This window comes from Sorex araneus, chromosome 2 (genome assembly GCF_027595985.1).
Source record: "Sorex araneus isolate mSorAra2 chromosome 2, mSorAra2.pri, whole genome shotgun sequence".
Lineage (NCBI taxonomy): Eukaryota > Metazoa > Chordata > Mammalia > Eulipotyphla > Soricidae > Sorex > Sorex araneus.
This window is the reverse complement of record NC_073303.1, coordinates 94,289,129-94,302,041: the sequence shown is the minus strand read 5'-3', so window position 1 is coordinate 94,302,041 and position 12,913 is coordinate 94,289,129. Positions and strand designations below refer to the sequence as shown.

The window sequence follows — 12,913 nt, the reverse complement described above, 5'->3', positions numbered from 1 at the left end:
AGATGAGCAGATGGCTGGAATAAGTGAAGGGAACAATACATTTGATATCTTCTAGCCAAATCCCTCTTAAACATTATACTGAACAGGTTATGCTATTATAATAAAGTGAAAGTGAGATCAATTCCAATAATATACAATTGTTCAATGAAATGCTTCCAAGAACACCTCTGTTATGTGGCTGAAAGGTGCCTCATCCAAAGTGATTGTGGGCTTTGCACTCCTGAGAGCCTTGGAACTGTCCCACCTGAGTCTCTTCAGTATCCACTAATACATCCTGATTCCTTTCCAGAAGAGAGAGAAGGAAGGAAGGAAGGAAGGAAGGAAGGAAGGAAGGAAGGAAGGAAGGAAGGAAGGAAGGAAGGAAGGAAGGAAGGAAGGAAGGAAGGAAGGAAGGAAGGAAGGGTGGGAGGGAGGGAGGGAGGGAGGGAGGGAGGGAGGGAGGGAGGGAGGGAGGGAGGGAGGGAGGGAGAAAGGGACACTTCCATCCTGAAGTGTGCTTTTTTCCAAAGTGGCAAGTTCAAATTTGGTCATGGACTTCTATGGATGCCTCAGATTTAGACGAATGTATAGAATTTGGAAGAAATTTATGATGATATCGGGGGCTAAACTTTTGGAAAAACAAATTTGGGATAAATGGCCCAACTATTATTATCATGGGAGCCATGAAGATACAGGTGCAAGAAATGCTAGTGCTAGAGTAAAAGATAAAAATGGTATCACTTAATTATTAGGATAGGCAACCTGATTATTTTACTGAGAAGATAAATAAGGCTCTAGTAGAAATACTAGTGTTCTCTGCTACTCCGCTGATTAAATGAATGGAAATGCAGAACCATCCTCTGTATTTGAGGTCCAAGTTCTGAGTCTGGATTCTCTCCAAATGCAGAACTGCTGGGAAAGCTGACACATAGGTTTCATTCTCTCTCTTTTTTAAAATTTTTATTAGTGAATCACCGTGAGGTACATTTACAAACTTATGAACTTTCGTGTTTGCATTTCAGTCATACAGTGATCGTTTATCCATCCCTCCACCAGTGCACATTCTCCACCACCACTGTTCCCAAAATCCCTCCCACCACCCCCACCCCATCCTCCACCACCCCACCCTGCCTCTGTGGCAGGGCATTCCCTTTTGTTCTTTCTCCTTTTGGGTGTTGTAGTTTGCAATAGAGGTATTGAGTGTCCATCATGTTCCGTCTATGGTCTACTTTCAGCACACGTCCTTCAACCTGAATGGGTCCTCCCAACATCCTCTACTTGGTGTTCCCTTCTCTATCTCAGCTGCATTCTTAAAAATGCCTCCAGAATGCCATAGTAAGCCCAATTTGTGCTTCATTGACTGTTAACAAGTCAATTTTTTATTTAAAAAATAAGGAAGAGGAAGATGCTTGGTTTATTGAGAGCAATGAGATAAATATAAGCTTACCCACAAAAGAGAAGGTAGGAGAATTAAGAATCAGATAGAACATATGGTCTATTAAGTCACTCAAATCTGGGTGGGACTATCTAACAGAAAGACAAACATCCCCACATTCAATAAAAGCCTTAAGGGAATTGGTTCTGGGAACTAACTGATGTTCTCCAATCCCAAGACATCAATAGGTGGCCACATTGATCAGTGAACTGTTTTAAATGGCAGACAAGGATATAATCCATTAAAAAATGGTTGGATAAGACTTAAGAGTGTGTTGGCTCTCTTATCTATGAAACAAGGATAAGGCATCCTCATATACTAAGAATGAGAATGGAAACAAAACCATAATATGCAATAAATTTACTGATATTAGAAGAATTATTCATCTGTTTATTTAATAAAATTGCCCTGCTATGTGCTGAGCACTTGTGTGAGCCATGGAGAAACAAATATAAGAAATGCTAGTGCTGGAGTAAAAGACAAAAATAGTAACAGTTACTTGGAGACCTTGCTACATAAATGTAAGGGGAGCCGTACAAATAGCATCAACAGGGTCATAAGTGATTGGACAGTAAGTGTACACCTCAGATGAAGTAGGCCAACTAGGTTTTTTCCCCTTAAGTTAGACAAAGGCCCAATTGTCTTTGGGTCCAAAAATACCCTCACTGCATGCTTTGTAGATGCTAATAAATATGACTTAGAAGAAAAGAGGCTGATCTGTTTACTAAGCCCCACCTGAATCCCATACCTGCAATAAACCAGGATTTACTATCTACCTTAGAATTCCAGGTGGGACACAACTGAAAGATTTCCATGCAGATTTAGGTGCCTAAGATATATGTAACCAGTTTAAGTGATATGAAGCCATAGATCCAATGACCCCAATCAAGGAAGGGCGGTGAGAAAAGTGGCAAATGAAGGTGGTGTTAGGGTCCCTACAAACCTAATATGTGGCAGGTCCCGGTGCACACTTGGTCTTCCAGCTTGGGCTGAAACCCAAGGTTCAAGGGCTAGAAACCAAAATAAGCAAGTAGAATTGAAATAGATATTCAGCTGGCAAAACAGCCATCTCTAAACAGCATCTGATGTCTACAAGCACGTCTAACAGTCCAATGCCTCCATGGAAGCTTGAGTCAAGTGTGCTGTCAGGGCAGTGCCAGGGAGCCCCCACGCCACACTGCCTAACACCCCATGATAAACATGCCTCCTATTTGGGCTAGGGCGGTGGGCCTTCCAGCTCCAGCTCTTTCTTGTCCTTCCTCTCATACAGGACCCCACACCAACAAAGCACTTTTGTGGAGGTTGGATAAACCTGAACTAGACTCGCCACCCTTGCCCATCGCCCCCTGAATCCAGAGCAGGCCTTCTTCACTTGCAATCCATGGAGAAAACTCAGGTGTTGGTGAAATGGTGTGTGTGTGTGTGTGTGTGTGTGTGTGTGTGTGTGTGAATCAACCTCTAGTTTTTCCTTCTGTATAAATGTGGGTAACAATCCCTAACAGTGCCAGGTGAAACCAGGTGGTTTCTTATCTCCACTGTGGCAGTGTAATCAGCACTTTGAAGTTACATGAAGACCTGCCTCCACCTCACTATTTATCTTACACTGAAGCATGTACCATCACGTGTCCCTTAATGATGAACCCCATATATGACTGTGACCCCCCCCATAGGTCGTAACATGTGAATTCACAAAATAAAATGTAGGGGCTGCTGCTGTGACATGTGCATTAGGTGGCCCAGAGTGGGGATGGGGGATAGGGGACACCACAGCCTGATGGTGAAAATGACCTGTTCAATGCAGAGTTGTTCACATAGTTAGAGAATATCTGAAGGGGCTTGAGGTAAGGACATAGGTGTGATTGATCATTTACATAGATCAACATTTGGCAGAGGAAATTCTCTTGGGGAGATTAACTCAAGGAGACACTCTGTCTCCCAGGGACATCTACACTGCTTTTATCTTTCCCTCTAGTTGTATATGTTATCAATACTTGCAGTTGTGTGGATAAACACAGTGAGAAACAAGGATCCCAAAAATTAGTTCTGTGGGCTCTGAGAGCAAGCAAGATTTCTTAACACTTAGTTCTCTGGGTTCTGAGAGCAAGCAAGGCTTTTACCATAAATCCCAGACTAAGTCCTTAGGTCAGTTCAGCTTGTCCTTCTCTATGGATGTCCTGTCTCTTAAGTCAGAACAGCTTGTATCAAGATCATGCATTTATGCTTTCTAGATTGTCTCATTTTTATGCCAGGGTAGCTTTGCCACTCAACCCGGCTCCATCCAGGGAAGTCCCACGGCGGAACTTCCCTTTTGGGGTGTTAGGAACTATAGCAACTGAAACCTGAGTCAAGTATTTTTGATCAAATATTTATGCTCAGGAGTAGGTATATTTCAGAATCAATCAACTCCGCAATATTAGGAGCAGAGCATTAATGGTCTTTCTGTGTTTAACTAAAGCACATTGCTCTATAGTAAAATATAAAAAGGCTATAGGAGAAATAGAAAAGCAGGTACAAATACACTTCAAGTACAAAGCAGTACAAATACAAAGTTCAGAATTACCAGAACGTTTGAGCTATAAGTAATCAAGACTGACTTGGGGAACTGAGACAATAAGAGGTAAAATACAAAGGAAAGTTTAAAGATAAACTTTAACTAAATTAGGGATGCTAACAAGGGCACAGTAAGCTTCTCTGGGTGAGGAAAGGGGCCAATTCACAGATGAAGCCTAAAGCACTTAGGTTTAGTATCCAACACAGAGGAAAAGCTAAAAACAGATTTTAACTAAATTAGGGATGTTAGCAAGAGCATGGTAAGCTTCTCTGGGAGGAGGAAAAGGGGCAATTTACTGATGAAGCCCAAAACACTGAGGGTTAATTTCCAACAGTAACATATGGCTTAGGTTTGATTATACTCAATGAGGTTTCCACAATGATAAAATTGCCTAAAGACACAAGGCCTTTAAATGACACATGAATGTAGTACTTCTCTCATTCTCTTCAAACATTTGGATAGCTGCATTCCACTGTAAGTGGTGTGTGCATGCATGTGTGCACTTTGAAGTTGCAGTGCTAGAGATTGAACCCAAGTCTCGTGCATTTAACCCAAGTCTTGTGCATTGAACCCAAGTCTCGTGCATGGTTTTCCACTGATCCACATTCCTAGCCCTCAGTGGGTTCTTTCACAATCTTAAGTATTTTATTTTATGCATTTTACAACTCTTTCTGCCATGCCCAACACACATGATCACTGGTCTGGGTAGACGCTACAGGTTTCTCACAAAGATATATCCCTTCTGTCTTCTGTGCTGGTGTTCACTCAAGTCCCCTGGCAGAAACACCTTCTTGATCTTTCTGTGCTGAATTGATTGTTCCTTGCCTTCCCAAATCTGCTGCTGAAAAGGCATCCTGAACTACAGCAATTCTATAGCTGCATGGTAAAACCTTCCAAGTGTTTACCTTTGAGGCTAACTCCACTCACTAACAAACTCTTCGAGGTAACTGAAAATTGTCTAGTGCAAATAAAAGCATGACGGTTTGCTCTTTATTTTTTTGAGGTAGCAATGGTTTGCAAAACTGTAAATGTTTAATTTTCAGGGGCTACTATGTAACCACACAATATTGATCACCAAGAAACCCAGATCCTTCCACCACAATCCTTTTGACCCTCTGTGCCCTTTCAACTACTCCCCTCCCCAGTTGATCACCTCACTTCTGTATTCAGCATCTAAGCATTCATTTCCATTGGGCATTGCCTATTTTACTTTGTTTTGTTTCTTTATATGCCACTTAAGAGTGAGATCATCCAGTGTTTATCTTTCTCCTGATTTATTTTGCTTAGCATGACACCCTCCAGTTCCATTCATGTTGTTTCACAGACAATATTTCATCTTATCTTAGAGCTGAGTCATATGTCATTATTTATAGACCGTAAGTGTATCCACTCATGTGTCAGTGGGCACATGAATGGTTTCCAGATGTGGCCCTGTAAATAGCACTGCAATGAATGTAAGCAAGTGCTTTTGAGTTAGCTTTTTTGTGCTCTTGGGATAGATGTCTAAGAGCGTCGTTGCTGCATCACGTGGCAGTCCTAATAATGAGTTTTTGGAAATCCCCAAACTGTTCTCCATAGGGGCTGACCCTATTCACATTCCCACTAACAGTGAGCTAGAGTTGCACGAAACCTTGTTATGAAAGGCAATGGGCTGCACCTGGCGAATTGTTCAAAGACTGAGTGTGAAGAGCACTACCTTAGCTAAGTGATCAAGCTTAAGTGGATGATAAATCCACTGTCTCACCACGTTGAGAGCGTGATATGAAAAGGAAGAGCACCCCATCCAGGTGTCTTTGTTCTCACCAACTCCCATCTCTAACTGAACCATGAGAAACACACCCTATAAATCTCAACTTGGCAGGGCCTGGGTCTCCAAAACGCCCCACCTGTATGTTTCAAAATTGCTAAGGTCATCCAAAGCAAGGTTAGGAAAAGGTTAGGGCGGAGGAAGTCAAGGAGATATGTTGATTTAATATGATAGGATCTGCTGAATAGGAGTTCTGGGACAGAGCATCAGAGAGGTAGGGAGAGCGGGTGATGTTCCAATCAGCTGGGACCTTAGCGAACAGTAATGTGCCTGTGTTGATTTCTTAGTAGCGGCACAGTTCCCAGTTATGTAAGATGGGAAGCTGACTTCAGGCTATATAGAACTCTGTGCCCTCTTTCAATTGTTGTGTTGATTTTGAACAGGTCTTAGATAAAAATAGAAGACTATTCTAAAGCCTGGTGTGTTTATAATTTTCTCTTAAATTATAGTCAAAACAAGCAAACTCTGGTTGTCAAAGAATGGTCTTTCCACATGCTTTTCTATGATAAATATAAAGTGAGAAAAAAAAAATCCTTCCCTCTAATTAGAGGTTGGAAAGCTTTAACACTTGATCATTGCTTTGTCTGAGCAGTGGGGCATTTGACATGCAACTGGTCTGAATTGAAATGGGCTATAATACACACCAGGCTTTCTTAGTATGAAAGAAGTAATACAGGGGCTGGAGAGATAGTTTAGTGGGCTAAGCACATGCCTTGTATGCAGGAGGCTCCCCGAGTAATACCAGGAATGATCAACAAACTCTGAGCCAGGAATGGCCCCAGAACACATCTCAGAGTAGCCCCATTTAAAAAAAAAAAAAGCAAAACAAAAATTAAACAATTGTTTTACTGATTCTGTCTATGGAATAATCATATTTTGGATGCATTAGCTTTAACTAAATGTATCGCTGAAGTTAATTTCATTTGTTTTTCTGCCTTTTTTCTGTCTTTTCTTTTCTTTTTGGGTCACACTCAGTGATGCCCAGGGGTTACTCCTGGCTCTGCACTCAGGAATTACTCTTGGTGGTGCTCAGGGGGACCATATGGGATGCTGGGAATCAAACCTGGGTTGGTCGTGTGCAAAGCAAATGCCCTACCCACTGTACTATCGCTCCAGCCCCCTTTCTATCTTTCTTAATGGAGCTACTAGAGCATTCAAAGTTCCATCTGTGGCTCACATTGTTTGTCCAGTGGATTGCTTCTCTCAAGAATAGGATTTTCCAGGAGAGGGACAGGCTGAGGGAGGCCCCAGGCATGATATCCATGATACCCATCCATCCCCGGGTGAAAAAAAGCACAAGGCACTGCAAAGTTACAAATTTATTGGTCCAGAAATAAATACAAATATCTCATTAAGAAACTCCTCTGGAATGACTTATACATAAGTTTTCTATCTCCTGTCCTGACCCCTGTTCTTTCGACCCAGTCAGGGGAAATCTCCCAGGTGGTAGGTGGCAGGTAAACTGAGTCACTGTCTTCTAGTGTCCTAAAAGGCCGGACGATCTCCTTCTATCAACTCTAGGACCGCAGAAATCGCTTGGCCCCAGCAGTTGATTCAGCAATGGTCCACTAACTCTGGTCCAACTTCCTCTAAAAAGACCCATGGTTAGCCAAAATGAAAAATCAAAAGGCAGTAGTAGCACAGGATCGGGCAACCTGGCTAATGTTGCCCAGAAATGTCAGTGGTGCCACCCATTCAACAAAAGGAAGTTAAAGGGGAAGAGGAGGGAATAAAAGCCCATAGGATATACATTCCAAGTCCTCACTGCCACTCTTCGGTGTCCCATGTGAATCCCCACCCCTTACAGGAGCAAACGGGGCCATCTGAAGATGGGTCAACATTAACAGAAATGTCCAGCTGTCGAGCTCAGGCTCAACCCCAACTGTCCAAAATTGGAAGCTGGATTTCACGCAGTCACACCAGATTCCTGGGAACCAGGCTGGGCTGGCCTGAAGTCATAACTGCACTAAATTCCATCACCTCTACAAGAATTCCTCACATCTAGGAACAGGAAGATCACTCCCACCCCCATGCCCTATCTCCCAAGGCCCGAACATTTATCACAGCCAAGCCCAGCTGTTCAAAATATAATTCCCCATGTCAAAGAAAGCAACTACCACTATAAATGCTCTCTCTCATGAACAATAAAAGTCACTCACTCATGGACTGGGGGTGGGAAGAAGGGGCCAGGGAGGAGAAGACAGATGAGCCAAAGCCTTAAATCCCAGTGTTTTCCAACCAGTTTCCATGCAGAGCCCGAACACCCTGCTGCATACTTTGTCTGCCCTTCCAGAGGCAGCCAGAAAAACAGACTTGTATGCTTTGGCATAAAAAAGTGGAGAGATGCACCCACTTAAAAAAAAAAAATCTATTATTTAATGTTAACTAAGCGGATTCCAAATACTGCTGGCCTCCACATATAAATTCCATCTTTTCCCAACTTCCTGTTTGGCCAAGTTGAAAGAGTTCCCCCACAATTTGCTGTTCTCCCCCTCCCCAGATCCGAAAGGCTTTTGTTTCCAGAAACTGGTTGGTTCTTGGCTTGAGTTGGAGAGGAAACAGGACGTAGGTGGGCCACACTCTCCAACACATCGCCCATTGAAATCAGGATGCGCAGGTCAGCCTAGCTGAAGTCTATGAAGTGTTGACCGCCGTGTTTCTTGTTTTTGGCAGTGTGTGGGGGTCTCTGCAGGGTGGGGGTTGTGGAGGACAGTAGCTCAGGCTGCTCACTCATGGAAACAGGACACTGAGGCTCCGTTTCCTCTGGTCCACCCACTCATCCTTGCCCCAAAGGGTGCCCTCAACGAACCAAATCTAGCTTTGTTCTCACCAGAGCTCACTCGTACAAAATAAGCTTTGGATTAATACCGAGTTATATGTGGTGTGGCAGGCGCGGGTGGAGGTACAGGAAAGGGCTGAAGGAAGGGAAGCTACAGCAATTCAGAGTTCAGGGGTGGCCATTCCCACAGGTCACCTAGCAGGAGACTTCCATGGACTTTGGCCCAGCATTGTTCCCGGTGGCGCCAGAGTTGGGGGTGATGTCCAGGCGGGCACCCTCACTGGTGTGGGAGCGGCTGCGGGCACCCTCGCTGGTGTGGGAGCGGCTGCGGGTGCCCTCGCTGGTGTGGGAGCGGCTGCGGGTCCCCTCCAGGGAGCTGACACTGGAGCCTGAGGCTGTGCGGGACCGCATCAGGCGGGTCATGCTGGCCGAGGGCACTGGGGAGAGAAGAAGCAGCGAATTAGAGCGGGGAAGAGGCCGGGAGCACTGCAGGCCAGCAGGAGTGCCTGCTCTAGACAGCCCCTGCTCTCACACCCATGTCCTGTCTGTACCCGGAGAAACCCGGGCGCCCTGCTCTCTGCCATTCTGCACCAGCTCAGAGAGGAGCACGGCACGCAGATGAGCAAAGACTCACTGCAACGGACACTGCCCTGGACAGCCCAGCGCAGCGTTTGAGTTCCAGCTCTCTCACTGGCTAAAAGGCTGTTGACTTTGTGAGTGCCCTTCTCTCTAGCCCCATCTGTAAAATGGGAAGATTCAGGTTAACCTCCGAAAGTGCCAATGCTTGGTGGAAGTCCACCAATGCACACTGTCTTCGATCACTGGCGTGGGGAGGGTATTTGAGGAAACTGATCCTCTGGGCTCAGCCATGCAGACCCTGGGTAAAGAGGCTAAGACACATGGTGAGATTGGAGGACAGCTCTCCATTCTCTCCCAAGAACAGAGATTCCCAGAATGATCGAGTACATTCTTTAGGGCTTACTACGCCCTCATGCATGGCAAGTAAACAACAAAAGGGGGAACAGAGACAAAATAATCTTCCCATCTCTACAGGGTGGAAGAGAGTCATCTCCAAACTTGATAACTCTCATGACCTTAGAATGTGGCCTTATTTGGATACAAGGGCCTCGATGAACCAAAGAAGAGGGCATAAAGGATGCAAGTGAGCACTCCAGAGACACTGGGAAGATAAAGACACAGAGCCCGTCACCATAGTAGCCAGAGAATACTGGGCAGCCTCATCCACCAGGAGCTGGGAAGAGGCAAGGAAGGATGCCTTCTAGGACCTTTGGAAGAGGCATGACCCTGCCTACACATTGATCTGAATGTCTAGCTTCTAGAACTGTGTACTGAAAGAGCATACGCTGCCAGAGTTATAAGTTACCCCATTAATGAGAATTTGTTAGGGCAGCCCCAGGGAATGAAGGCACTACTCAACTGAGGCATTGCAGCACATGCCACATTAAATAACCATCAGTGCAGGCAGGTAGCGAATTCACATACATGTCAGGGTACCATTCTGTGCTTGTGGGTAGATGTGGTGGTTCACAATGACAGATACCCACAGACAATTAGGGCTGACCATACTTAATTCTTTCCTCAAGATCTAGATTTTGAGGAGCTGGAGCAATAGTACAGTGGGTAGGGCATTTGCCTTGCACGCGGCTGACCCGGGTTCGATTCCCAGCATCCCATATGGTCCTCTGAGCACTGCCAGGGGTGATTCCTGAGTGCAGAGCCAGGAGTAACCCCTATGCATTGCCAGGTGTGACCCCAAAAGAAAAATAAAATCTAGGGGCTGGAGAGATAGCACAGCGGGTAGGGCGTTTGCCTTGCACGCGGCCGACCCGGGTTCAAATCCCAGCATCCCATATGGTCCCCTGAGCACGGCCAGGGGTGATTCCTGAGTGCATAGCCAGGAGTAACCCCTGTGCATCGCCAGGTGTGACCCAAAAAAGCAAAAAAAAAAAAAAATAAATAAAATAAAATAAAATAAAATCTAGATTTTGAGTCCCAGAAGTATGGGATAAACCCAAAACATATCCTATCTTTATTGACTGGAAATCTGGGTGTTTTACTGATCTCAGCAGACCCTGGCAATGATGAATGCCAAGGGACAGTCCTGCCTAGAGCAGCAGCTACAAGTAGGGACGAGGGAAGTAAGTACAACTGGCTCTTGAACAACACAGGTCTAAAGTGCACAGGGCCACTTCAATGGGGATATTCTCGTGAACAGATGATGCAAATGTGTGGGACCAATAAAATGCAGTCGAATGCTGCAAAGACATGGGTCTCCCTTCCTTATGATTTTCTTGAGAATGTTTTCTTTTCTCTAGTTTTACTGTAGAAACACTGTTTAATACATATAAATACAAAAGATGCTAATCGGCTATTTATGTGACCAGGAAGACTTCTAGTCAACAGCATAAGGTTAGTAGTTAAGTCAACAACCTCCTGTTCTCAGGTTATACTTTCTCCTTGGCTGAGGCCTCTGGGATGATGGCTGTGCATATTGCCTCCCCCAAAACCTTCCAGCATGGCTTTCTGGAAATAGAAGCTGGTTGGGTGGGGGTGGGGGTGGGTGGGAAGAAGACCTGCCTTTCACTTCCTTCCTCTCCAGAAAACACTTTGAAGGCAAAACCCAAAACCCAAGGCAGGTCCAAGACAAACACACTTGAGATCCACAGCCAGGAAGGGACTGTATCCAAAAGGCTGCCTGGAGGTTTCTCCAGTGACTGCTTCGGCACCCCCTGTTCCTAGAGGGACAGTGGCCCTGAAGGTGGGGGACCATAAGCAGATGTTTGCTGCTGAGGGCACCTGGGGACACGTCCCAGCCCCACCTGCCACCCAGCACGGCAGACAGCACCCATCCTGCTCCCAGCCTCACTGAAACTACAGCTGTCCGAGGCCCATCTCAAAACCGCAGTCAGTTTACCAAACAGACTGTTACTATTTTCGACGACCAAACAGTTTAAGTCTCAAGAAAAACAGAAGAGCTTAGCAGTTCAGACTTCCCAGTGAAGACGGGTACACAAATCATAATTGCCAACAGTGGGTGGAAAGAGTCCAAAGCGGTTCTGCAGAACTGGACACACGGCTGGCCTGGGCTGTGGGGGCTGGAACCCAATATTGTCTGCCCTGGTGGAGAGACTGTGTGTGTGTGTGTGTGTGTGTGTGTCGAAATGGGCCGGAGGTGGGCCCCACCAACCAGCTAGAACCTTCACACAAGAAGCCACAAGTCCTTGACTTCTGCTCCTGTTTATCCTTCAACTCCTAAACCAAAAGACTTAGCAAAGACATGCGCTGAAGTATAAAGAGCTTAATCGGCCACTTACACAGAGCTTAGTTTTCAATGACCCGTCCGAGGGCCCAACTGGGCTTCTCACTTAATCTCTCAAAGCCTCAGCTTTCTGATGTATGTGTAAGCCGAGGACGAGAGTACCTTGGAGGATTATGGTGAGGGTAACATGAGAAGAAAATCATTGAATGAGTCATCTTCAGCACATCACCACCATCGTCATCATGAACACCACAACCACAGGGAGTCTCTTGGGCATGGAACTGGGGACCTGGGTTGTGGCTCGGAGGGTAAGAGCAGGCCTACCTGGCATGCAGGAGACCCAAGTTTGGTCCCCTAGCAGAAAGAAAAAAATAATGGAAAAAAAAAAAACAACCCAAGCAACTGGTCTGGAGAACTGATTTAAGGGGCTGCCGCGGGATTTTCACCCTGGAGGCCTGCAGTGAGCCCCAAGCACCACCAGATGTGGCCCCCAAACGAACACCGCAACTTTCCTGCTGTGAAACAATTTCTGTCCAGCAACGGGAGAAGGCAGAACAGGGGCCTCACCCTGCAGCTCGGCCCCCACCCCTCAAGTCAGCTTCCCTGATTCTGCCTCCCTCTGTCTGCCTCCCTGGCCAACGGCTAAAGGCAAGGAAGGGGTTTCAAATATCCATCACGGCCTGGTTCAGAGCTTCACGTTTCCATCTCCCTGCCCTGCCCTGCCCCTTGCCCCACCCCTGCCGGAAACCCCATACTCACTGTAGCCCATGCCCTGCACGAAGTACTTGAAGGCCTCCGCAAGTTTGGCGGGCTGCAGTGGAAGAGAGTCTGGTTAGTCTCCAGAGTGCCCAGTTCCGCTGGCCCCAGGGGGTCATCACAATGGTATAGGTCGTGTGTGCACGTGCCTGGCACATGTCTGAGCCTGGTTCAGGCCCTGGCACCGCCCGTAAGCACTGCCTGGTGCACATCCCTGGAGGCCTGGAAGCACCATCAGGTGTGGCCCCCCGGTGGTCCCTGGCCCTAGCGGGGAGTGGCCCTGGCTCTCTGAGCAACACTTGGGAGGCAAAACAAACATAAAAGGG

General features: G+C 46.2%; 1 protein-coding gene across 1 annotated transcript in view; it reads right to left on the bottom strand.

Annotated features, from left to right (window-relative positions):
- Positions 1-7,076: 7,076 nt before the first annotated feature.
- Positions 7,077-12,913, bottom strand: part of NDRG1 (N-myc downstream regulated 1) — a 55,088-nt gene continuing 49,251 nt past the window's right edge. Inside the window, exons 15-16 of the mRNA XM_004602444.3 lie at positions 12,591-12,642; positions 7,077-8,988 (exon numbers count right to left, since the gene is read on the bottom strand). Of these exons, the coding sequence (XP_004602501.1) occupies positions 8,747-8,988; positions 12,591-12,642 (294 nt within the window). The 3' untranslated portion in view covers positions 7,077-8,746. The remainder of the gene's footprint in view (positions 8,989-12,590; positions 12,643-12,913) is intronic.